This window comes from Ambystoma mexicanum, chromosome 7p (assembly GCF_040938575.1).
Source record: "Ambystoma mexicanum isolate Mex_15411 chromosome 7p, UKY_AmexF1_1, whole genome shotgun sequence".
Classification (NCBI taxonomy): domain Eukaryota; kingdom Metazoa; phylum Chordata; class Amphibia; order Caudata; family Ambystomatidae; genus Ambystoma; species Ambystoma mexicanum.
This window is the reverse complement of record NC_090939.1, coordinates 52,388,489-52,414,726: the sequence shown is the minus strand read 5'-3', so window position 1 is coordinate 52,414,726 and position 26,238 is coordinate 52,388,489. Positions and strand designations below refer to the sequence as shown.

Sequence of the window (26,238 nt, the reverse complement as noted above, 5' to 3'; positions counted from 1 at the left end):
TCTGTATAGCTTTAGGGTGCTTTCTGCGCTTTGGAGGCCCCTCATCCAGTTCACCCAGGCCCACTGCAGAATCATCCTAGGGTGTCTTCCCTGAAGCTCCTGGACCCTCACTAACCTTAAAGTAAAATACTTAATTGTTTGAACACTCTTCCTCAGGAATCTGACTTTGCCTGCAACTGAACCCTATCGCACCCTGCCTACAGCTGGCACCTCGACGACTGCGGTCTTTCTCCTGCCTCTAATTTAACTCATACTATAGAATAAGGGAAGGGCTGGATAAGAAAAGGGTTCTGCCTTGAAAAGAATAACAAGTGTGCAAAAGTTACTTATTTTTAAAAAAAAAAAAGTTGGTTGGTTGGTTGGCAACTGTAACTCTGAGAGTGAACAGTTACAAAAGTTACTACTTACCTTAGAAATGTTCTGCAATTCTGAAAATTATATGTAACCTCTTTCTCTCCTTAGATACTGTTTTGCCATTCTAACAGAAAGTAGATGTAAGGTTATATTACTCGCCTGTGATTTGGTTGTGCCTCTTCCCAAAAGTAATGCCCTGGTTCCACTTCACTAATCCTTTTTGGATAAATGTATGAGTGTCCCCAACTGGGTCTTGCTTCCCCTGACCTGCTCTTAGCCTTTCCAGAATAAGTCTGCTTTAGGTTTTACCTACCTAGAATGACCTGGAGTCATTCATAAAGAGTAACATTGGGTCTTGCTTTCTTTGGTCTGTTTTAGACAGACAGAAAAGGAGTTTTAGGGTTACACCTGCCTTGTAGTTGCTGATAGCTCCTTTAACAAGTGTTTAGTTTTACTTACCTTGAGTTAGCTGTGTGCCATCCTAAAATAAGTTACAAGAGTTATTGCTTATCTCAATCTGTGTTTCACTGATCTCAAAAAGCACCTGTAATAGTTTATTACACCCTTAGGTTTTACTCACCTAGTATTAACTGTGTTATCACAAATGAAGTTATAGGTTTTTACTGTTCCTGGAATAAGTGTCCCACTAGTCTGAAAAGTATACTGTCTAGTTGATTTACTATGTGATTTCCTTGCTGGGCGTCTGGGTACAACTGCTAGGGTCGACTACCCTTGTATTACTGAAAGTAATCCGAAAGTAGCATATGGTTTTTACTCCCCATGAATAGGTGTGGCCTATACTAAATGTCTATAACAAGGTCTGACTTCCATAGAATTACTGTTGGGTGTTCTGAAGAAGGTTTGGGCTTTGATCTGTTTACCTTTTAAGCATAGTGGTGTGTTTGTATAAATGTGTGTGACTCTATGACCAGTAGGTACCCCAAGACTTAACTTGACCTACTTGTATTTATATCAAACCGTTATTTTTTATAATCTGGTTGTAAGTGTTTCTATTGAATCCTTGGTATACTAAAGGTTCTATGTACTGTCCTACAGCCCTCTCTCCCTCCTAAGATAAGATAAGCTGCTCTGTCTGCGCTACCATATATTCGGGTGGTACAGCCTTACACTAAGAGTGGAGTCTTGTACTGTCTCAGTTGAATGGTTTTACTAAGTCCTTAATTGGACTTCAGAAAAACTGTCCTAACAGGGTTTCACCATTTGCTAAGAATTGTTTGATCAGCATTGCAGAATGTGTTTTGCCTCTTGTGTTGAGTGGTACAAGAATGATATTACAATGCTTGATGGGTTTGTCTTTTGGGGCTGATGCTATTCCTGCTTGTGTTGCAACAGTGTGATTACTGCTGTGCAATTTGATACCCTCCTCATTTGTACTATGCAGGGACATCACCTTGAGGTCTGGTGTCTGGCGATCAGTCCGAGCGGTGACCACATTGTGTCTGCCTCTCATGACAAGTCACTGCGTCTCTGGGAGCGGACGAGGGAGCCGCTTATCCTGGAAGAGGAACGTGAGATGGTAAGTCGGGAAATAGGTGAACTAAATGCAGGGGGTGGGAATGCCACACTGTTACACTTCTAGCTAGACATGTGGGCTGACAGTTGTTCAGTTCCATATAAAAACATGTCTGGCGCTTGTGCTTGGCGTGTGCAGCTCTGCCAGTGCGTAGATTGCTGCTTTTCTTAGTACTGAATCAGCACTGCATCATATGCCACTACTCACCTGCTAGATCTACAAACGCTGTATTTCTCACACCTTTGTATTGTCACACTTGTTTCCCTCACAATGCTACCTTGACTTCATTTGCAATCCACTTTTACTTTCTAGTACTGGCCTCCACCCATTTTCATGTATTCCCGCTTCCCCAGGTCCCTGCTGTACTGTGCAATGAGATCACAGATGTAGCAGCTTAATCCTTTTTTCCCTGTTCTGTCTGCAGCAGCGGGAGGCAGAGTTTGAAGAGAGCGTGTCCAAGGGCGGAGAACCAGTGGTAAGTGACTGTTCATTTATGCTGTGGGCTCTACTACACATCAGTGAGTTGTCTGTCATTGCTCAGTGTTTTGCCTCACTGAAAGTATGGTTCTCCACTCATCGTACTTTAGCAAGAAAGGGGTAAGATACCAGGCCACCTCCATGCAAGTTGATAATTGGCGCTCCCTACTCCTGATGTGGCACTTGGCCTCTGTTTCCTTGTGATGGGCATGGCCAATCCTTCTCTGTCCTTGTGGCTGCGCGTTTGTGACCTTTGTGCTCCCATTGTCATTGAGTGACTTCTCCATGCAATACGGTTACAAAACATACATCGTCTCTACATTGACAGCTGCTGTGAGCTGCAGCTCCCCAATTATCTTTAAATCTGTCGCCCCAGGTTTGTTAAAGGGGCTTCCTGCACATGATCAGTCCTGTCTCTCCACATGGTCGCCTCTTTATGTCACAATCGTAACCTGCGTCTCCTCCATGAGATGGCTTCTGGTGACCTGCCTCTCCTCCAGGGGATGGGTTCCCGTGACTTGCCTCTCCTCCAGGGGATGGGGGCCGGATGTCCTGCCTCTCCTACATGCGATGGGTTCCGGTGACCTGCCTCTCCTCCATGCAATGGGTTCCGGTGACCTGCTTCTCCTCCAATGCGATGAGTTCTGGTGACCTGCCTCTCCATGGCATGGGGTCTGGTGATCTGCTTCTCCTTCATGACATAGGTTCTGGTGACCTGCCTCTCCTCCATCCGGTGGGATCTGGTGACCTGCCACTCCTCTATGCAGTGGGTGCTGGATGTGCATGTCTTTCACACGATAGGCTCCTGAGCTTTGTCTTCTCAATGTGGTTTGGTTTAGTCTTGAAACAATCAGAAGTTGTGGTCCATATGCTAATAATGTATTGCCTTTTTCCAGGTTGCCGGAGAGACGCAGGGAGAAACTGGGCTGGCCGGAAAGAAGACTATTGAAACTGTGAAAGCGGTGAGTCCCTCCTGAAATCCAACTCAATCACCTTCTCTTTTCACAGCCTTCCGTGCCTTAATTCGTTCCATCTCCTTTGCTCGCTGTTACTTTCTCCATTTCCATTTCTTGACCACGCTGCTCTCTGTCTATGTACTCTTCCCCTTCACCCCTGTTCTCCAGGGGACTTCCTGAGTCTTGTGTGGTTATGGGGTTCATTCCCATGTAACTATTGGTCCTCTTTTATTTTTGGAGAATTTTTGATTTTGAAAGTTGGTTTACCTGTTAATAGATGAGAAACTACTGTGTGTGTGTGTGCGCGCCCGCGCATGTGTGTACTCTCAACTGAAGTATGTTTCCTAATGACACTTTCGAGGTGATTGGGTCCCCTGACGTATTCCATATCTTTGACAGTAATCACCACAGCTGTGCTGCTTCGGAAAATCTTTGGCATCTGCATCCTGCGTCGATACGGCACCCTCAAGGACCTCTTCCGACGGCCGACGTCACTGGATGTTATAAGTAGGACGCACGACGCCCGTAGCCTCAGTTCTGTTTTTTCTGCGAACGTGTTCGCTTCGGGAATCTCAGCGCGCCTCGACTCTTTGGTGTTTCTGTTGTTTCTCGGTTCTTCAAACCTGTTTGGTGTTTGTGAATTTCTTTCTTCGTGAAGATGTCTACCTCGTCTTCCACACCGCGTCCGGGCTTTAAGAAGTGCAGGGACTGTGGGTCCAAGATTTCGGTTACGGACTTGCACGACGCCTGCCTCTGGTGCCTCGGGGAGGCCATGACACAGATGACTGTCGACTGCCAGTCGCTCACGTCTAACGCCTTGCGGGAGCGCAAGAAGTAGTTATCGGTAGGTAAGGTGTCCAAGCCCCGGAAGTCGAGGTCTGCGGGGCTTTCGACGGACGACTCTCCACGTCGTCGTCGGAAGTCCAGTGGGTCCCGGTCCCGGAGTCGGTTTCACCACTCCTCTGCCTCTTCGAGGCACTCCCGGAAGCGCCATCATCGGTCGCCTTCCCCGTCCTCATCCGAGGACTCTGCCCGTCGGCGGGTCGCTTACCCCACCAAGCATGTGATGCTTCGGAAAGAAAATGTTGGTGATTCTCGAATCGCAGGGCACTGGTCCGTGTGCGCCTCCGAGTGGGGTCGGTCGTGATCAGCCGAGAGACACTGCTCGCACGCCTTCGGGCTCGGGTGGTCGTCACGATTCGCGGGAGAGGTCCCGCTCGGACAAGAGGAATCGTTCTCGTCATGCCCGGTCCAGGTCCGACGCGCTCGAGACCGTGTGAACCTGTGGTGTCTTCACGGAAGACGTTGACGCCGGTGACACCGAGGTCGTCGACTGACTCTTTCGAGGGCTTGCCTTCGAAGAAGTCGTCGACGCCGTCGGCGTCCCGGCCATCGAGGGACACGCTCGGGGCCCCGGCCTTGAGGACTGTGTCGATGCTGTCGACGCCGCACTCAGCGTCGACGCCGATTCACTCGACGCCTTTCAAGGCTGTGTCGACAGGGGTACCCCGTGGCTCGGTGGAACCACCTAGAAAGGCGCTGGCCAAGGTCAAGCATGGCTTTGGTTCAAGTTCGGTGCCTTCTTACCACCATCGGGAGTTGATTTCAGAGGTGGATGAGGGCTCTGATGATGGCATGGTGCCAGACGAGATTCTCTCGGGTCATAGCCAGTTTGAGGACCTGAGTCAGTCTCTGCATGATGCTAGTGGGCTGGACACCTCTCCGGAGGTGGAGTTTTCTAGGCCTAGCCTGGCGCTCATGCCGATTCCTCGTACCGGCGCTTTATGTCAAGGGTCACAGAGTACTTAGGATGGTCTGCTCCCCTGGGGGAGTTTGTTCAGGATGACCTTACGGATATCCTCGACATTGGTCCACCAACTGACCCGGTACTGCCGTTTCATATCGCTCTACAGAGGAGGGTGGTGGCGGCTTGGACTGCTCCGGAGAGTCTCACGGCAGTGGGCAAGTCTTTGCCGCGAAAATACAGCCCAGCCAGTAGCGACCCCTGCTACTTGTCCAAGCACCCTACTCCAGAGAGTTTGGTGGTGCAGGCGGCTACGGCCCCGGCAAAGCAGGCGTCGTACCCTACCATCCCTCCTGATAGGGACGACAAGCGTTTTGACGGCTGGGCGAAGAAAGTGTTTTCTGCAGGGGGTATGGCGCTTTAGGCGGCCAACTCCATATGTGCCTTGTCACGTTTCACGCACACTCCGTGGAACTGTGTTTCCTTGGCGACTGAACATCTTCCCGAAGGGGACGAACGGGATGGTTTCCTTGCCATGGTTTAGGATGGCAAGGATGCCATGTATGAGGCCGTTCAGTCGGATTTGGACATGGCAGATTGCGTCAGCCGGTCCATGGCGGCGAGCACCGTGATACACAGGTTTTCGTGGTTGCGGAAGTTGCGGTTTGCTCCTGATGTGCAGGCCCGGCTTCTCAACATGCCCTTTGACGGGGAACATCTTTTTGGCAGCAAGGCTGACGAGAGCCTTGAGAGGTTGCAGACCTCAAAGGCTGCAGCGAAGTCGTTGGACGCTACAATTCGACAATCTCTGCCTTTTCGTCCTAGGGGACAGCAATGGAGGGGAGGTTCCTTTCGTTATTACTCATCCTTTGGTAAAGTGAGAGGAGCTGCCAGTCAAAGGGGCCACCGTAGGAGTGCCAGAGGTGGAAAACAAAGTACTCGAGGTGCCAAGGCCACTCAGGCTGTTGCCTCTTTGCCATCAGGCAACGCCACAGCTGCTTCAGCTCAGTCATGAGGCCATGTCCCATGGTTCGCTGGTTGAGGGAAGGCTGGCGCAGCATCTTGCAGAGTGGCGCGCCATTACTTCAGATGTGTGGGTTCTGGAGATCATAACCCACGGCTACTGTCTTCCTTTCAGGCAGAGGCCACAAGACAATCCACCAGGGAATCTCTCTTTGAAGAGTCTCGATCCGCTCCTTGCACAGGAAATTCTATCCCTGCTGGAGAAAGGCGCCATAGAACTGGTGCCTGTAGCGGAGAGGAACAAGGGATGGTATTACCCTTATTTTTTGATTTCCAAGAAAGACGGGGGAATGAGACCCATCATGGACTTGCGTGGTTTGAACAAACTCCTCTGGAAGGACACATTCAAGAGGGTTAATCTCTCTCAAGTCCTCCAGGCCCTTCAACTTCAGGACTGGTTGGTGTCTCTCGACCTCAAGGACGCTTATTTTGATGTGCCGATCCATCCCAAGCACAAGAAGTACCTGAGGTTCGCGGTTGGCGACTCGCACTTTGTTTCGGGTCCTGCCGTTCGGATTGACCTCCGCCCCGAGGGTCTTCACCAAGCTCATGGTAGTGGTGGCAGCGCACCTCAGGAAAGGGGGGATTCACGTCTACCCCTACCTGGACGATTGGTTGATCAGGGCGCGCTCTCCCGAGCAAGTCCTGGATCATCTGTCAGTCACCTGCCACTCCTTCCACAGGCTGGGCTTCTCCCTCAATTTAAAGAAGTCCCATTTGACACCAACTCAGAGGCTCCAGTACATCGGAGCAGTGCTCGACACGTCCCTGGGGCAGTGTTTTCCTCCCCAGGTGAGGGCTCATCACATTCAGCAGATGGTGCACAAGTTTCAACTTGCCCAGAGTCTCCCAGCGTTCGAGTTCTTGAGACTGCTCGGCCTCATGGCATCCTGCATTCTTGTGGTGCCAGAGGCCAGGTTGCGGATGAGATCTTTGCAATGGGCACTCAAGCTCCAGTGGTCTCAGTCCTCCGGCAGGATGTCTGACCCTGTTCAGATGCCATCCTTGGTCGCCCAGGACCTTCTGTGGTGGGCCGACGAAGGCATTCTGATGAGGGGGGCTCCATTTTGGCACCCCTGGCCGGTGACTATCGTGACGGACGCATCCCTCACGGGATGGGGAGCTCATGCCAACGAGTTGACAGTCAGCGGTCGTTGGTGTCCGTCGGAGTCCAGACTCCATATCAATCTGTTGGAGCTGAGGGTCGTCAGGCTAGCCCTGAAGGCTTTTCTGCCGAATGTGCGAGGAAAGAATGTCCTGATCCTGACGGACAACACGGTGGCCATGCACTACCTCAACAAAAAGGGGGGGCAGGGTCACTTCCTCTGTGCAGGGAGGCGATGCAGCTCTGGTTCTGGGCAATCCAGCAGGAAGTTTCGATCTCGGCAGTTCATCTGGCAGGAGACGAAAACGAGACGGATGCTCTGAGCAGGCAGAGCACGATCTCTCACGAGTGGGAGTTGGTTCAGGAGATTCTCCTGGAGATCTTTGCCCTTTGGGGGACCCCTCAAGTTGATCTTTTCGCCTTTTCGCCTCCAGTGTCAACCGTAAGTGCGAGAGGTTCTGCTCACGGGAATTTCCTCCAATCGGAGCCTTAGGAGACGCGTTCGTGGAGGAGTGGTCATGCCCACTGCTGTACGCGTTTCTTCCAGTCCCCGTCATCCCGCAAGTACTGCAGAGGTTACGGAGGTTCGGTTCCCGGATGATCGTCATTGCTCCGGTGTGGGCCCGGAGGACCTGGTACCCGGACCTTCTCGACTTGTCCATCTGCCCTCCACGTCGTCTTCCCTACCGAGACGATCTGCTCTCACGGGAGGGGGGGTCAGGTTCTCCATCCAGAGGTCAGATCCCTCAACCTTCATGCTTGGTTTCTGAAAGGTTGAGGTATTAAGGATTGGGACCTCCCTGAAGACGTGATGGAGGTGTTGCTCTCGGCCGGACGGCCCGCAACTAAGTCCCTGCCGTACCGATGCCGTTGGCGTAAATTCTGCGACTGGTGCAGGGTTAAGAATGTGGCTCCTTTTGCATGTGACATTCCCATGGTTCTGTCTTTTTTTGCTTTCTTTGGCCCAAAGGGCCCTTGGGGAACCATTACAGGTTACCTGGCAGCAGTGTCAATATTTAAGCGCTCGTCTGAAGAGTGTTCCTATTTTAAAATTCCTTTAATTTCTCAGTTTCTGGAAGGGCTCACTAATGTGTTCCCTCCGTCACCTTTCCAGGTGCCCGGTTGGGATTTGAACCTTGTTCTCAAGTTTCTGATGGGTGCTCCGTTTGAGCCTTTGCATTCATGCCACTTCCGCTCGCAGAGTGAGTGAGTTACAGGCACTTTCAGTTAATCCACCCTTCACTGTGTTTCATAAGGACAGGGTTGTCCTTAGAGTTCGTCCTTCCTTTCTTCCGAAGGTGGTTTCGGAATTTAATTTAGGCCAGAAGGTTGTTCTTCCGGCATTTAATCCTCCTCCACATCCTGGTAAGGAAGAGGAGAGGCTCCATAGGCTTGATCCTAGGAGAGCGTTAAGCTTTTATATTTCACGCATGTCCTGGGTCAGAGTGGACGATCAGCTCTTCACTGGTTATGCTGGAAAGCGTTTGGGACAAGCTGTGACGAAACAGAATTTGTCTCGCTGGATTATTTTGGCTATCTCTGAGTGTTACCGCTTGGCGGGTAAGGACCCACCGGTCGGCTTATGGGCCCATTCTACCAGGGGTATGGCTGCCTCTGCTGCCCTGCAGAGGGGTGTTCCTATTCGTAACATCTGTGATGCAGCCACCTGGGCTTCGGTACATACTTTTGTACGTCACTATTCCCTCAATTCCATCCGGGGGCAGGATCTGGCCTTTGGCAAGGCGGTCCTTTACTCCGCAATTTGATTAGGCATGCTAAATTTCTGTTTTCTAAATTCTTTTCCTAACTCCTTGCAATGGTATTGCGTTGGGAGTCTGTCATAGATATGGAATACGTCGGAGGACCCAATCCCCTCGAAGAACAAGTTACTCTCTTACCTGGTAACGTTCTTTCGATGGGATGGTCCGACGACATATTCTATATCGCTCCCTCCCTACCTTCCCCGCTACAGAATTTCTTATGCGATTGCAGTTTACGTTTCCGCAAGGCTTTTTGTGACAGACTGGCAGAAGACTGGTGGCACACGTTCTGGGAAAAAACTACAACTGAGGCTATGGGCGTCGTGCGTCCCACTTATAACATCCAGTGACGTCGGCCGTCGGAGGAGGTCCTTGAGGGCGCCGTATCGTCGTCATCGACGCAGGACGCAGACGCCGAAGATTTTCCAAAGCAGCATAATAGTGGTGATTACTGTCATAGATATGGAATACGTTGTCGGACCATCCCATCGAAAGAACGTTACCAGGTAAGAGAGTAACTTGTTCTTCTTGAGTTTGTCACTATGCTTTCTGTTTGGATACTTCATGAAGTGGCTAATGGTGGAGAACCTTATATATGTCTATGGGGATATGTGATACTGCAACTGCTGACAAACCAACCTCGCAAACTAAAGGAACACAATTGCTGAAAGGTCTGTTTCAAAGCCTCATCCCGGTACTTCACCTTGATCAGTTGAAATCAGGCGCTCATGGAATGCAGTCCATTCCAAGAGCTCCAAATCAACACCATTCCGTTTGTCAATCCTCATTATCCTCCTCCACCATTTCAATAAATGTTTCCCTAACTCACTATGGGTCAGGAAATCAATGGTGCCAAGCATTACTGACTTCTCAATAGTGGTCTGTATCCTTGTGCTTTAAAGCCACCCTGCTGCCTCTTAGTGTCCCTAAATGTTCTGTGTAAGCACTTCCTACACTCCAGCTCGCTTGGCAACATCTGTGTTCTTCTTTTCCTAGCACTACTTTACTTAAGACACCCAACTCTTCTCCTTGGCAATCACTCACCACCTTGCTCCAGGTGTGTGCTATCATCTGGAATAAGATGGCCATGAGCAAGCCCATTACAAGCCTCCCATTGCTCTGCAAAATCTTGGAAAAAGTATTGACTACACAACTACTTGCATGAATTGAACTACTACACCTCCTGAATGACTCAAGTCAGGGTTCCACCACAAGTGTAGCATCAAAGCATCCACCTTCCAGGTGGCGGATGATGCCCTTCAAATAGTGCATGATGGCGACTCATGGTGTTAAGGAGAATTCTCAGATATGTGCTAATTCCAGTTTACCCGTGAGACCACCAGCACTTGTGCTGGACTTTTACTTCCTATCCTGGAGAGAGTGAGACCTTTTTCCCACTCTCTTATGTATTTTTCATTGATTTGAACACTGTGTTTCTTTTGACTTTGGAGTCTGACAAACTCCATAGGCATCATCTTTTACATTGTATCACACAGCACCTTCAGTGCAGTAACACAGGGAAGTCTTCCAGATTTCCCAAAGGTTTAAATACCTTCTCTTGGATAAACTACTGTTTCCAAGAGCAGTGAAGTGAAATTGACTTACATTTTTTTGTAACTTTCTAGACCTTGTACACACTATCTTACAATAGGGTGTGGTTACTTAGTATCCCCTTTTTCTAGTTTCTCATTTAACAATTTTATGTTACCCTTTCTACAATTAATGGGTGGTGGCAGTGGTTTACTTTTTTCTACCATAGTGTGTTTCTACCGCGGGCTGCAATTGCAGCTGCAGTAAAGCACCCATGGGTGCCCATTTTGTCAAAATGGCCCGGTCTTCTTTTTTCGCCATTTCTTGTTGGAAAGGTACTTCTTGAGATTTACTCTGTGCGCCAAACCAGGTTTGGTCCCTTTGTTCGTTTTGTCTTTGGCGGGGTTCACTGGTGAAGCCTGCCTCTGGCTCCAGCGTGTCCCGCAGATGAGGAGGTGAGGTTCTTCGAGGTCGATAAATGATCGATCAATTTCTTTCGCTATCATGTCCAAGAAGTCGTCGTCAGTCATGGCGTCTGGATTCCAATAAGTGTTCATGATTATTGCAGAGACGGTCGATAGCTTTCCTTGTTCTGGATTCCAGTGGGTGCACTTCTCTTGGACAGTTAGTAGGAGTAGAGTAGAGTAGAGTAGAAGTTAGGGTTTTGATCATTTTCATTCCTCTCCCTGAGCGTATCGCGGTTAGTAGGCCTGAGCATGGCCGCCCTTTGGGTCCTTTTTTTGCTGGAGCGAGGACTAAGTCGAAACCATCTGGGATGGGCTTTTCAGTAAGCCACATCTCCTGAAGACACAGAATGTCAAAGGAGCCCAAATTAACATCTCCCGGAACCGTAAGATGAGAGAACCCTCGTGTGTTCCATGATCCCAATCTGGAGGTTTGATTGGTGCAGGTTTGTTGTGTTGTTGGTTCATCTGGCTGGGTGGTCTTGAGTTGCTATTTTCTTTGGGGGGGCCAGAGACTTTGGCAGCCAGGCCCATAGATTTTGCAGGGAATTGAGTTTTCCCCCTTCAGTCGGCTGTTTGGAAACTTTGTCGATGGTCTGTGTGAATGTTCTTTTTATTGATGTCAGTGGGCCGGTTGGTCTTCGTACAGTTTCATAGACAGCCTCTGGCTTTCTTTCTTTGCTTTGCTTTTGGGTTGTTTCTGGTCTTTTTGCCTGGTTAGGTTGAGAAGTGTTGCCTTTGTCCCCGTTGGACCTTCTCACCCTAGGTGTTTCGATGAGTATTTCTACGGAGCCGGATTGGTGATGCTTGTTTTGGCTATTTTCAGATGGTAGCCTATTTCGACTGATGTTTTCTTTTCTTGTTGGTGGACTTGAGTATGTGTAGCCTTTTCTATGGGTATCCTGCGGTTGTTGGTGTCTGTGTTCTTCGGTTTCACTCAGCTCGTAACCAAGTTTAGGAGGTTTCCTGTAGAGTCACGTAGCCTCTGTTTTACAGATCTAGAGGTTATATACAGGTAGGTGGACGCCTGTCTACCTTCATGGCTTGGCTCTACTAATTTTAGATAGTTAGATTCCACTGATCTAAGATTCGGTATACTGTGAAGCAGTTTCATAACTGTTCTTCTGTTAAGGATGACATATTCTCTGCTGTCACGCAATTGGTCCAGTCTAAAGGCTGGGTTTGGGCTCTTCGCTGTGTGAGCGCAGAATTTTTTTGGGGAGCCTCTGCTTCGGTATTCTATGTCTTTGTGTTCGGCTCTCCACTTCGTTTTTCCACCTTCTTTTGAAGATCGGGTCCTCTGCGGTCCTCGTGGAGAGGTTAGATTTTCGGGGAATTTGCTTGTTGGTTTCCTAGAGCTATGGTTAGGGGATCTCTGTGCTTTTGAGTAGTAATGGCGTTGCGGTCTTTCAGAGAAGGTCGCAGGTTCTTTATGCGCTCGACGATCAGACCCCCATTTTTCAATTTGGGTCGCTTTCTTACAGTGTTATTCCAATGTCAGGAAGGGAGATTAGTCTTTTGCCTCACAAGGGTTTTCAATTGACGAGGATTCGTGACTCTGTACTTTGTGCTTGGCTGTGGGCGGTGTGTCATCGGGTATGGCCACCGGAAGGTCGTCAAGGTGTTGGCTCAAGTTTGATAGGGCTTCTTCCATCAGAAGGTCCTCTGTCGATCTTGATGTGCCCAGTGGGCTCGTTGGCTCCACCAGGTCGATACGAACTGCTGGGTTTCTCTCCTTGGTAAGATTGGGATAAATATCACTCGGGTGGCTGTTTGCCACTAACCCTGCTTTCTGCTTCCTGAGTAGCTTTGCAGCCACCCTCTTTTCCGACGGTGGTAGGTGGAAAACCAATTGTTTCTCCCTCCTCGGGCTATCAGGTTGTGTGGACTTCGGGTCTGCAAAGATTGGAATGTCTTTATTCATCTGTGATTCGTTATCCTTAGAGTTAGGTTTTTCGAGGTCAGCTGCCAGTACTAGGTCATTTCCTACACACACGCAGTTAGACGATCACTTTGGTTGGCTGATTTGTTTGCTTCTGTCTTTGGTTTCTCTCGGGGGGGTTAAGACTTTTCTCAGGTGCTTTTGGCTTTTTTTGGGGTGGATTGGGGGGCAGAAGATCGGCCCTCCCAAGACCAGGTGACGTGTAGGATGGTGTTTGATTGGGTTTGTTCCAGTTAGACGATGTCTGGCACCCTGTCTCTTTAGAGGTTGTTGGAATTACTTGCCTCTGGTCTTCAGGAATTTCATGTCGAGCTATAGGTGGTTGGGTTTTTTCTGGGTTTTTTTTCCATGGCAGCTATGTAGCCCTCCAAATAAATAAGTTTGGAGTGCATCATTGCTGAAATGGTGCTGTGGTCTTTTAAGGTGTCATTTATCGACTTGTACAGTTTAGTGAAGGGAGCGAGGGCCACTGTTACAGCTGACAAAATAGTCAAGATGTCCAGTTTTTTCTTTGGCGAGTAAACTGATGTGGGCTCTGATAGTTCGTTGAGTCTCCGTGCTCTGTGAAGGTGTTTCTGGTTATTCGTTATACCTTCTAGCTTTCAGAGGAGTAGGTGCCATGGAAATCGAGGAGTTTTTTCTGGAGGTTCTGGCACGCAGAGGCGTTTTACTTGCAAGGAACCCGATCTTCCGTTTCTTAGAGTTCCATTGGGAGGTCAGTGTGCGTGGGATGTGCCCCATGGTCTTGCTCCAATGTAGAGTCAAAGCGTTCCTGGCTGCTCGATCGTTTCTCTTCCAATGTGCTTGAGTCCAGAGTGACTGCAAGGGGTTTATCTTCCCAGGTTTCTGTTGAATGTGGACAGGAATTAGCCTGGGCGGCTGGTTTATTCAGGGCTGATTCTGGAAACGCCGGGGGAGCAGAGACGCAGCTGGGCAAGTTCTTGTCGTGTAGGTCACTGCCATTCCCCCACCCCCCCACCCGCCGGTCTGGCGTTTTTCCTGAATTGGTACGGGGCCCCTTGTTGAAGTGGCTTGGGTATTGCAAATCCGGTGTTTCTGGGTTCTTTGGATTTTCCCCAGTCAGTTCTAACTCCGTGGGAGTATCTGTCTGCCTTGGTTCAGCTTGATGCGGAGAGGCAGGCAGATTAAGGTTTGTTGCCTTTAGATTGGGGGGCTCCACGTGTTCCTCCGAACTGGAAACGACTTTCAGCATTTCGCTGTCACTAATTTCGCAGATCTTATATTTTTTTTACATGGTTTCCCAAAGAAGTCTTTTAACGTGTGGGTTAGGAGAAGTTTGGTTTCCACAGTTTTGGGAGTGTCCTTAGATTTTGATAGTTTCCTAGTTAGGCGTTTGGCTGGCTGCTTTTTACCGTTGGTAGGTGAAGGAAGTTCAAAGCCTTTTTTTGGCAGCCCGCCTGTATGGATAATTGGGTGCATCTGGGCTGCCTGTGATGTTTTAGTCCTTGGAGATCTTTTACTATTCTTAGGTCGGAATCCTTCGCCTTTGGTTGAAGTAAGTGCCCTCGTTGGTGAGTGGTCTGAGTCACAGCTGTGGACTTCCAAATCTTCCCATTCCCCATTTGGGTCAGGTGCATTGGTTGAAAGTAGGCCAAGCTGGACGGCCTCTTTGAGTTGTGCAGGCGGCACTATCCCTTTTTTTGGTATGGGGTGCATATCAATGCTCCTCATGAAGGGTTGGGAGTGCTGTGGGCACCTTTCTTGCATATAGTCCGAGGCCTCGGTAGGCAGGCTGTTTTCAGATGTTAGGTTGTTTAGCCTGTCATTCGGACTGGAGACAGCTTCTTCTGCTGTTGAAGCACTCTAAGTTGAAGGCTCTGCTCCCGTACCCACAGACTTTCTTCTTTGAGGTTTGCCGGCACCTCCTAGGACGCTCTCCCCCTCTGCAGCCCGCGGCGCTGCTCCGGCCCCGCCCACTCCTCCACGGGTCAGCGCCATCCCTCCTCCGACAGACGGCACTGAGTCAGCGGTCGCTGAGGAGAGGCAAGGAACACCAGCGGTCGATGGAGCTGACCGAGCAGCCGCGGCAAACAGTAAGTCTTGGGATCGTGGGCGATGTTCCCGGGGGTGGGCGGGCACTTTTTACCGGTGCCGTCAGCGCCCTGTACGGGCTCGTGAAATGACGTACTTTGTACTTGGAGGGGGTTGCCAAAACGATGTTAGATTTCAGCGTAGGTGGCTGGGGCCGCGGCGTCATGGTGCATGGCGGACCCGGTGTTACGAGAGCCACGGGACAAGCTCCTGGGGGTCTCAAGGCAACCCGGTCCGTGTCGATTGAGTCTTCCGAACCTTCCAACCTGGTATGTAGGCGGCCGGCTTTCCCGTTGCCGCTGAGGGTTTTCTTTTTCTCCTCAGCGCATAGGCACGAACTTCTCAGTCGCCGACCCCTCTCCTCCTGGGCGGCGGGGCTAAGCAGAATGCAGTCCACTGCATCCATAGCGGCCGCGGACTGCCAAAGACTGCTACTCTGCCGCTACTCCGCGGCCGCTCCGCGGGGAAGTGGGGTTTTTAAGGCAGTCTCCACCCCACTCACTGGAACAGAAAAAAGACTGACAAGTCTGTAGGTGCAGGAAAAGAGTAGCTGCAGTCACTGCCAAAGACTGCTACTCTGCAAGGTCTTTTGCAAGGAAGGCAGAGTCAACCACTGTATGAAGGATGCGAAGAAGAAACTGGAAGAGAAGCTTGCTGCACCCTCCTGGACTGTTGATTTGCCAGGTGAAGCCCTGCTGCAGTACTGAAGCTCCAATTTTCATATCGACTAGAGAAGCCCGAAACGGACGACTTCTTCCCTTGGGTTGGTTGGACCAACAGACCCCAAGACGAACTTGACTGGAACCCTTCTCCCTGCTGGCTGTAATTCTTTGCTGCTGCTGGAACCAAGTGCCAGGGGACTGGAACACCAGGAACGAGTGCATCGTCTTTAAGCCGGACTCGAGCTCCAGGACAATCCTAAATACTCCCTCGAAGCAGGACTGTTAGGGAGAATTCTCGGAAATGTACTAATTCCTTTCTACCTTAGAGACCCCCAGCTCTTTTGCTGGACTTTAGGACTTTTTAGCTGTCATGTCATTTTAATGTGATTTAATCTCTGTGTTTGTTTTGACTTTGGAGTTTGACAAACTCCATAGGCATCATCTTTACATTGTGTCACAGCACCTTCAGTGCAGAGGCACAGGGAAGTCTCTTAGATTTCCCTAAGGTTTAAATACATTCTCTTGGATAAACGACTATTTCCAAGAGCAGTGAAGTGAAATTTACTTTACTTACATTTTGTAACTTTCCAGACCCAGCACACACTATCTTACCATAGGGTGATCGAGGGGTTACTTAGTATCCCCTTTTGTCTAGTTTCTCACGTAACATGTCTGTTACCCTCCCTACAATTAATGGCTGGTGGCAGTGGTTTACTTTTTACTACTGTTAGGGAGAATTCTCATAAATGTGCTAATTCCCTTCACCTTAGCCTTTTTTCCCCACTCTTTCATGTGTGTTTTGCACTTGTGTTCTTTGTTTATGGAGTTTTAGATATCTCCATAGGCCTCATCTTCCTCTGCAGTGACACAGGGATGTCTTTTAGACTTCCCACAGGTTTGAATACCTTCTCTGGGATAAACTACTGTTTCCCCGAGAATGTAAAGTGAAATTGACTTTACTAGTCTTTCCAAATTCCTAAACCCAGCACACACCATCTTACAATGGAGTGCTGGAGGGGTTACATAGTATCCACTATGTCTAAATACTCATGTAGCAGTCAAATGCTACCCATTCCTAGTGAAAAGGCTGGTGGCAGTGGTTTTACAACTAACTAGCATGATTTTTCCTGACCCCGAACACCGGTAGCTGAAAATCACGGGAGCCATGTTTTTCAAGATGGAGCCTTAAACCCTTTTGTTTAAACGGGTCCCAGTCTTCTTTTTTCGCCGCTTCTTTTTGGAAAGGTCCTTCTAGTGTTTGTCTCTGCACGCCAAACCAGGTTTGGTCCATTTGTTCGTATGCCTTTGGCGGGCTTCAGGACTGAAGACCGCCTCTGGCGTCAGAGTGTCTGGGCTGGGCAGGAAATGAGGGAGGAACCCGAAACTCCTTTTGCTTGGTCTCCTAGGAGACTCAAATGCACTTTGGCGTGATTGGCTGGCTGACTGTTCCGGCAAGGACAGCCACCCTGCTGGGTGAGTGACAGGTAGGCTGGAATGAAAGGGAGAGAACTGTTTAAAAGTTGAGTCTTTGGACTGGAAAGCAGAGTCGACCACTGGAACGAAAGAACCGAAGAAGACGGATGCTGCAACTCCTGGACCGTTGGTTTGCCGGTGAAGCCCGGTTGCAGCTCCGAATTGCCAAGTTCATCTCGACAGAGAAGCCCCTTCAAGGACGACTTCTTCCTTTGAGTTGGTGGGACCAATCAACTCGTAAGCCACCTGGATATCATTCTCAAGACTGGTTAGGATTAACCAGGGAGAGGGATACCAGCTTGTGCGCTTTAATTTACAGCTTCTGGAACTGAAGTGACTCCAACCTTGTTTGCTTTTTCGACAATCCCGTGCAGTGCAGGAGTCCCCCCGACATCCTCCTTCTTGTCCCAACGACTGAGGCTCAGGAACAGTGAGATCCCCAGGACCTGCCAGGAACCAAAGTCTTCAGCTGCATTTTGTTCTTCATACTAAAGTACTGTGCTACCCCGATTGAGAGAACGCCACTCTCGCAGTGAAAGTTTGTGAAACTTTCCCTACTCGCAGGCCTATCAGCTTGTGAGCCGACATATGATCCATTTTCGCCTAAACTACTTCTGAGAACTTTATAGTTTAATACCAGAACTGCTCTTACCTATCCAGAACACTAGTCCATTGACTTTGGCCTGGCCTATTGATTTGAATTGATCTCTTCTGGTGAACTGAAACTATTTGCACTGTCTAACAAGTATATGTGATTTATTCTACATACCTTGTTCACTTCTAAGTAACTGAACTGTCATTTGGCTCCTATTTCAGGGGAGTTCAAACTGTATCAAAATCTTAGTTTTGTATTGAAGTGTATTGGTATATAATATTAAGTTGCCTTCTTCTAGTGAAATGTTTTCTAAATGATTGTTTAATAAATTAATAAGCGTTTTTTTTACCAAGACCTTGAGTATAAGTGTTTACTTGAACCACTGTGATTGAAAGTCCTCTGTGTAACTACTTGTACTGCTCACATTCACTCTTGAGATAAGCCTGGCTGCTCAGCTCGCTACCAAAAACTGTGTGGTACAGACTTATACCAAAGGTTGGTTTGGCTAACACCTCTAGTCCTAATTGTGTGTGCTGGTCCCAGAGGATACTGAATGCAATTCTGCCTAACTACCACCATTGTGTGTTTTTACAACGGGCAGCTGCAGCATTAAGGCACCCATGGGTGCCCATTTTGTCAAAATGGCCCTGTTTTTTTTTTTTTGTTTTTTTTTTGCTGTCTCTTGTCAGAAAGGTCCTTCTTGAGATTTACTCTGCTCACCAAACCAGGTTTGGTCCCTTTGTTCATTTTGTCTTTGGCTGGATTCATAAGTAAAGCCTGCCTCTGGCTCCAGTATGTCTGGCAGGGGCAGGAAGTGAGGGAGGTGCCCGAACCCCGCTGTGTTTAATGCACCCAAAGGTGATTGGCCGGCTGGCTGTCCTGCTGTGTGATTGATAGCTAGGCTGGAATGAATGGGAGAAACCTGCATAAAAGGACGAAGGAATCCGAAGAAGAACTTGGAAAAGAGCCCTGCTGCAACTCCTGGAGAGTTTGTTTGCCCGGTGAAGCCCTGCTGCTCTGCTGAAGCTCTGAATTCTCCTAAACTAGAGAAGCCCTGCAAGGACGAGTTCTCCCCTTGAGTTGGTGGGACCAATCGACTCCAAAGTGAACTCATTTGGACATCCTCTCGGAGCTGGCTGTACTTCCACCACTGCTGCTGATGGAACCGAAGTGCCAGGGAGAGGAACACCAAATGGAGTGAATCACTTTTAAGTCTGACCCGAGCTTGTGGAAGATCCTCCTGACTCCCAGTATGCAGGACTGACCAAGCCTGAGCCATCTCAAGAGTTCTGGACCCCAGATGCGTGGAAAATCCAGATTGGGATCAGAGAGTCGGCGGTAGCGCTATTTGCTGAGACGCAAGGAGCTGAAACCGCAACGTGCCGCTTGGTCCTTTTTTGTCGCCGACCGACCCATTGTGTTGAAGGAGTCCCCAGAAGTCCTCCCTCTTGTCCCCACGGCAGAGGCACAGGAACAAAAGAATTTGCAGAGCCACACAGGAACAGAAGCCAGCTGGAACCATTTATTCTAACCAAAGGTAGTGTACGCTCTAAGAGACCTTACCTCTTGTTGTTGTAACCTCACTTGATCTCAGTTGAGACTTGTCTTTGTTGCTTCTGTAGAGTTGCTTGCATCTTCTACCTCTCACAAGCCTCCCAGCTTGTGACCCTACTTTGATTCTACTTTTTCTACAAAGACTTCTAAAACATTGTGCTAAACCTTTACCTGCAAGAAGTGCTTTAGCTCACCTAGACTTTTGCCCAATTGACATTGGCTGGCCTAGCTCCCCTCTGCTTGTGTCTTACCTTCCCTCAAGGAAAGGGTTAATTTACTTTGCATTGGGGGGGTTCAAAAGTACTTACCTGCTTCAGAATATTTGTGTGATCTCTTGTTTTATTCTGGAACCTCTTTACTTTAACACTAATTTCAGTATTGCTCTAAATGTACCAGTGATATATTAATGTCCACAGTGTCCTAGCTATTATATTGCCCCTTCTGAAGAAGGCTTATTCAAACTGACTGTTAAATACATTAATAATTGTTTAATCAAGAAACCTTGAGTGTAAGTGTTTATTTGGATACGTGTCACTGTGAATCTGTGTAACCACCCTACTGCTCACATTAACGCCTCTTGAGATAAGCCTGGTTGCACAGCCACACTACCAACCTGTGTAGTACATACTTATACCGAAGGTTGGGTTCCTATTGCCAGGAGGTCCAGGTTCTTGTAATGCACCCAAAGGGTACTGCACCAAATCTTACCTAACAGATGCAAAAAAGCATTGATAGGATGTGCACTATTACTTTTCCTGTAGGATTTGAGGTGGGTACTAGCCTGTGGCGTAAAGAACCAGAGGCTATTAATGCATAGATTCAGCTGCTAACTTACTCAGTTTCTAAGTGCAATAGCAAATGTAGTATAGTGTGGAAAGCCGGGGGAAGTAGAATTTGTGACATAAATATTTGTGATAAAAAAGCAAGATGCGCAGAGCAATTAGAGCTGCCAGGGCGCAAGCCATGCATCTTGGCGCAGTATGCCTTCAGAGCCATAAATCGTATAAGGGGGAAATATCGCTTCTGGCTGAAACATTATCGGCTATCTGAGCAAAGGATTGCTTGCGATAATTTGGTCCAGGTAATGATTAGCAAAGATAGACGAAAAATATGGAACTTTTAGTGAAAGCCAAGGGTGAAAACTCAATTCGAATTTTGAACCCCATATTGGGTGCCCAATGGGTTACGCACATATCTGCTAAATTCTACACTGATGAGCCACCTTCTGTTGTAGAGCATTCTTTCAAGCCCTGGCTTTTACTGTTGAGCCGTAGGATATTGATGGATGCCATACTGAAAATTGTCATCTAATGCCCCAGGCCCGAATGGCCAGGCAAATGTAGTTTAAAAAAAAAGATCCAACCAACTGGTCCCAGGTTTTGCTAATCCTTTATTCTTGAGTTTGTAGATTACGCATTATACCGTCTTCATGGCAACGATCGGTACTCATTCTGGTGCACAGAAAGGGGGACAGGACCAATTTGAATAATTATCATCTTTTATCCATGTTGGACGTAACTGGAAAGATCTTTCCGTCACTTGTATTAAGGGAATTGCAATCCCGGGCAACTACTAAGATTCTTCATTTTGCTCAGACTGGTTTCCGCTCTGGCTCAAGCACTACTCATAAAATTAGAGTCCTTGATCAACTCATACAGACGACGCACAGTAGAAGGGACGCTACGTTATATATTGCTTGTTGATTTTAGAAGTGCCTTTGACCAGGTTAACTGGGAAACATTATGGGAAAAGCTTAGAGATTTGAATTGTCCGCTTTGGCTATTACATATTTTGGTTCTCTTGCATAGCAACAACTTTGCTAGAGTAAGACACCTGTGGTGGGCATGTTGTATGCCGACGATCTATTACTATTCGATCGAACCATCTCTGGCATGAAAAATATGCTCAACGAGTTGGCCATATATGCCTCCAAATTGGGCGTAACCAACAATATGGAGAAAACAAGCATGATCTTGGTCTCCAGATATAAGATCAATAGGAGTAGGATGGATACCTTAATTTTTTACCATAGACTATTCTTGATCCTACTCCTATCTAGGGCTTGAGTTTGATGCCCAGGTGAATTATGGTCTGATAACCAACAAAATGAGACGTGGAAAGCTTCTTACCCTGCAAGCGTGCAAGTTTGCCAGAGGTCATGCAGGATATAGTATGCTAGGGAATATTAAGCTATATCAGCAATGCTTTGTCCCAGCTATCCTATATGGTCTTGATGCATTAGCCATTCACAATCTAACTCGGCTAAATAGGCTCAATGGAATTTGTCTGTCTAGAGCTGGGACTAACATCGCTAAGGGGCATGGCACTTCGGGCTAGCGTGGGCTTTTGCTTAAAATCTTGTGCGGACACAGTCTGTAAGTTGTTGGCAGTGGTAGGATTGGTGCGATGGGTTTTGGGCCCTCGCTTAAAGCTAACCCCTGAAGATGGCCATTGACGCATTTGTGGCATATCAGGAAACCTTGAATCGGACAGACATGTACTTAACCAGTGTGTTAACTTGGGGCCACTACCCATGTGCAATTTGGGTAGCCATGTACATAGTTATGAGGACATTTCTGCAGACTCCTTTTGGGATTATTGCTTGAATACCGACACCATTGCTATCCAAACTGCCCTATTTCGGGTGTGGCGGTATGTTAAATCTTTTTTGCCCGATTAAGGGGCCACTCCATTCTTTCTAGAGACTTATGATCCAGGGTTAAACTGGGTTACATTGCCATGAAATGATTGAAGAATTGATGAGTTGGTGAATCATACAGCCTTGAAACAATTTAGAATGGTTGTGAACTTTCCTCTACTTTCTGACTCTTACATTCTGAGGAATTTTCGATGAATTGTAGAGCTGAAGTTGTGTTCTTTTATGCTTTTACATGTATTCTTGCTTTTTCTATTGTGTATTTAGCTAATTACAATTGATTTTTATATATTTGTTCTTTCTCTTGTATTCATTTCATATGATTAAGTTTGTTTAAAGTTCAAATTTTGAACTAAAACACAATGAACTTATAATTTTTGTTTACTTGTGTAGCTGGGAAAGGGTTAATCTACATTGCATTGGGGGGCAGAGGGGTTACAAGTCCTTACCTGTTTGAGAAACTTGTTAACCATTGTTTTCTCCCTTAACCTTTTCCTTTTGACACCTAACTCCGTATTGCTCTAAATGTACCAGTGATCTATCAATGTCCACAGTGTCCTAGTTATTGAAGTCACCTGAGGGTATAGAAAGTGTCTGTGTGCCATCCCCAGTGGGTATCTACTGAATTATTGAAACTGAGAGGGTGTATTTTTGAAGTATATTTAAGTGTTACATATTTGCTCCCTTCTAAAGGAGGCTTATTCAAACTGACTGTTAACAACGCGGCATTGCGGAAAACAACCGCGTTGTTTCTACCTGAATCTACTTTCCCATTTGGGGCTCTCGGGCTCCCCACAGGGAGCCCGAGAGCCCCAAATGGGAAAGCAGATTTAGGCAGACAACGCAGCATTTAGCATTTCCCATTTCCCATTTGGGACTCTCGGGCTCCCTGTGGGGAGCCCGAGAGCCCCAAATGGGAAATCAGCTGCAGGTAGAAACACTACGCGGCATGTAAACATAACCGTGTGTGTTTCTGCCTGCTGTGGCTTTCACTTTGGGTCTCCGGTGCTCCCCTGGGAGCACCGGAGACCCAAAGTGATAGCCACAGCAGGCAGAAACACACGCGGTTGTGTTGGAAAACGCTGCGGTTTTTCTTTCCAAGTTTCTCAGGCTCCTCCGAGGCGGAGGAGCCTGAGAAACTTGGAAAGAAAAACCGCAGCGTTTTCCAACACAATAATGTTGTATTTATGTTTGCGGTCGCTCCAAAAGCGACCGCAAACATACATACAACGTTTTTAAAGCTGCGGCTTTATTTCTAAGTTTTCCGGGCTCCTCCAGCCCGGAAAACTTAGAAAAAAAAACGCAGCTAGTGCTTATTTTTTAAAATAAAATAGCGCTTACCGAGATTCAGTTGCAGCTTTCCTGCTCTGGTCTCCGGTCCCCGTCCTCCGCCTACAGCACTAATGAAGGGAAAGCCACCCAGCGGTAGCCTTTGTTTACTACAGCTGGCTGGCTTTTCCTTCATTAGTGCAGCAAAAGCCAGCACAGGAGGGCCTCCATTTCACAAAATGGATGCGCCCATGTGCTTGCTTTTGCGAATTTTGAGCTTGAATAGCTCAAAATTTTACATAGGAAGTTTTAAAACGGAGAATGCTAGTATTTTTTTTTTTTTATGTTGACTATCTATTTTTTAAATAAAAATGTTTACTAGACCATCCCTTTAAGCACTCTCTAGCCTTTTCTGATCACCATGTTTTGTGCTCACCAGGCGGAGAGGGTCATGGAAGCCATTGAACTCTACAGAGAGGAAACCAAGAAGAGGGAGGAGCACCGTGCCATGTGTAAAGCTGCAGAGAAGGAGGTAACCAGAGAGCGCCATTCCGGTGTACTCCAACACATTAGAGATGCAGATGGGGGACGGGAGGAACGTTCGATAAGGCGATGACCCCTCAGCCATTATTATGAGCATTGGGAAACACTTCTGGGAATGTATGAGTTTACAGGACTGGCCATCTTGCATCGACTGGGGGTGCGTTCTAGCAGACCCCTAACTGGGAAAGCTGTAAACTTGTCATATTGCTGAAGTTTCTTGGTGCACTTGGTTCATATCCCAGGGTTCTGAGCAGTATTTCAGGTAGAAAGGGCTGTGCTCACGAATAGAGGGAACGTCTAGGAGATGAGCATGTTTTTTTGTAGTCTGTTGTAGGTTAAAGTGGAATGGATTTATTACCCAGGTTACATGCAAACTGGCACTTATATATTGTACAGATGGCTTTTTAGTTTACAAATAGAGGAAACATGGTTTCACAGTAAGGATGAAAAGAGAAAGCGTTTATCACTATCAAAGGAAAATGGTTGTTTTGCGGTGTGTGGATGGTTGCTCTGTGCAATAGCAAACCAGCAGACCATAGTGCCTGCTGTGTAGGGTGAATATTTTTTAAACTAGATTGAATAGATTGCATTGGTGTGTAACTAGATGGCTCCCAAAAAGTAACATTGACTCAAAAGGCGAAGTATTCCTAAAGCCAGGTCTTGGGAGAGGACATAAAATCTATGCACCTTTGGAACAAGAATGGCTGCATTCCCATGCAGAGGGTCCTGAATCTTCCAGAGTATTGTAACTGAAGTGCCCACCTTTGGGCTATTTACAGCACTTGCATGTGAACAGCAGAAGGGAACGCACAAACATTTGAGATGTTTTAAGGTGTTAGTCCTTCCCGTTGGGGTGCAGTGACTTTGTGGGTATACAGATATGTATGTGAAATCCTAACTGTGTTCTCTTTTAACAGGTTCCTCTTCCAATCAACCCAATTCTTCAGGCATACGGGAATATTACCGTAAGTGAAAGGCATTCCAATGTATTGTACCCTCCTCATTGTAAGGCATTGCAATGCATTCCTACTTTGTTACATGGGGGATGGACATTGGCTGGTAACATTTGATGCCCCTTCTTTGCCAATGTGATTGTATTTCTTTTTTCTGCTTTCCTCCTGTAAACTTCTAAGGACACCCCCTAGTCCCCCTGTTTTTTTTGTTTTTTTGATTTGTTTTCAATCCTGATCTGACGTTTTGGAGTTAAGCCTTCTCCTTACCTCCCTTGCTTTGGGCTAATTGTTATGTGGAGACTGATAAGTCCATAAGAGTCTCAGTGCTGAGGGACTGTCTCTGCTTTATAGATGTCCTGGTTTTTACAGCTGCACTCATCACCCTAAAGTGTAGTGTTGTTGGGATGCTGTGTATCATTACATCTTTTTCTTTTGTAATCTTTGGGTTACAAATGCAGTGTGAACAATATGGGCAGGTGGCAGTAGGTCTTTTCCTACCATGTTTTGAACATTTTACTCACGCACCTTTGTATTTACTCAAAATGGCTACTAAAAGTGACTAGCACTCTAAGATAGCCGTGCCATGAGATGTTTGCCTTTTCTCTGGCCACATTGTTCTTTGGCTTCCTTGCTGTCCTCTGACGGCCGGAATTGCCTTATATGGAATGCCCTTTCCCAGGGACATCTGCTGCTTTCACGTGGCTAAGTGATGGTCTGTCTGTGTGGCCAGAGGTGGGGGCTGGGAATATCGCCACACCCTGGTGATTGGATATCTGTTGCTGGGCAGAATGTGTGGCTATCCATGATGGGATAGCCAGGGCCAGTTTGAATGGTGCAGATCCTTACCATTGGCAGACCTGCGTGAGCTTTTAGTCCAGAGCAGCTTTGATAATAGTAGGATTCCTGCAGCCATTGCACAGATCATCATTGGAGGGAAGACCCCAATGAAGAAGAGCAGCCCACTGACAATGCGAGGATGACCCCTGCAGCTGACAAGCACCAACTCCAGTGAAGTCCCGGTCAGGACCTGCTCCTCCGTCTGATCTGAATAAGACCTTTGCTGGTGCTTCGACCCATGGACCGGTGGAAACAACCAACCTCAACCTCTGCTCAAGGATATGTGCCGTCTGAGCCTTTGAAAGTGTCCCTGGACCAACAGGTGAACTGACCAGTAAAGGCATGTTCTAAATGCCATATCATATCTCCTGGGGTGCTTTGCTGCAACAGTCACCATTCCTAGTGCACCCATGGAACTTTGAACATCTTCAGTTTGTGTAACCAGACGCCTGCTAGTGCTTTTTTAGCCTTCTTGCATGAATGGTAGCTGTGTTGAGCTTGCCCCTATGTTCGTCCATTGCAGATCGCCTGTCGCTGCCTGACCGTCGTGACTTCCATTGCAGCACTTCATCATTCACTCGATGCTTCTTGAGGTGGTGTGCCCCCGAAGTCTTAATCTTTCTTCGTTTGGGTTTCTGTCTGGAACGGATTCCTAAGTACTGCGACTGACCGAAACTTGATCCAGTGTCCAATAGTGACCTGTCAAGTATATACTTTGGGACTGTTGACTTTTGGCACAAAGCCCCCAAACCATT

The 26,238-nt window shown here is 47.7% G+C and overlaps 1 protein-coding gene across 1 annotated transcript in view; it reads left to right on the top strand.

Annotated features, from left to right (window-relative positions):
- WDR3 (WD repeat domain 3) overlaps positions 1–26,238 on the top strand; it is a 386,077-nt gene that overhangs the window by 279,294 nt on the left and 80,545 nt on the right. The window contains exons 19-23 of the mRNA XM_069635757.1: positions 1,757–1,891; positions 2,313–2,363; positions 3,262–3,327; positions 23,590–23,682; positions 24,611–24,658. Coding sequence (XP_069491858.1) covers positions 1,757–1,891; positions 2,313–2,363; positions 3,262–3,327; positions 23,590–23,682; positions 24,611–24,658 — 393 coding nt within the window. The remainder of the gene's footprint in view (positions 1–1,756; positions 1,892–2,312; positions 2,364–3,261; positions 3,328–23,589; positions 23,683–24,610; positions 24,659–26,238) is intronic.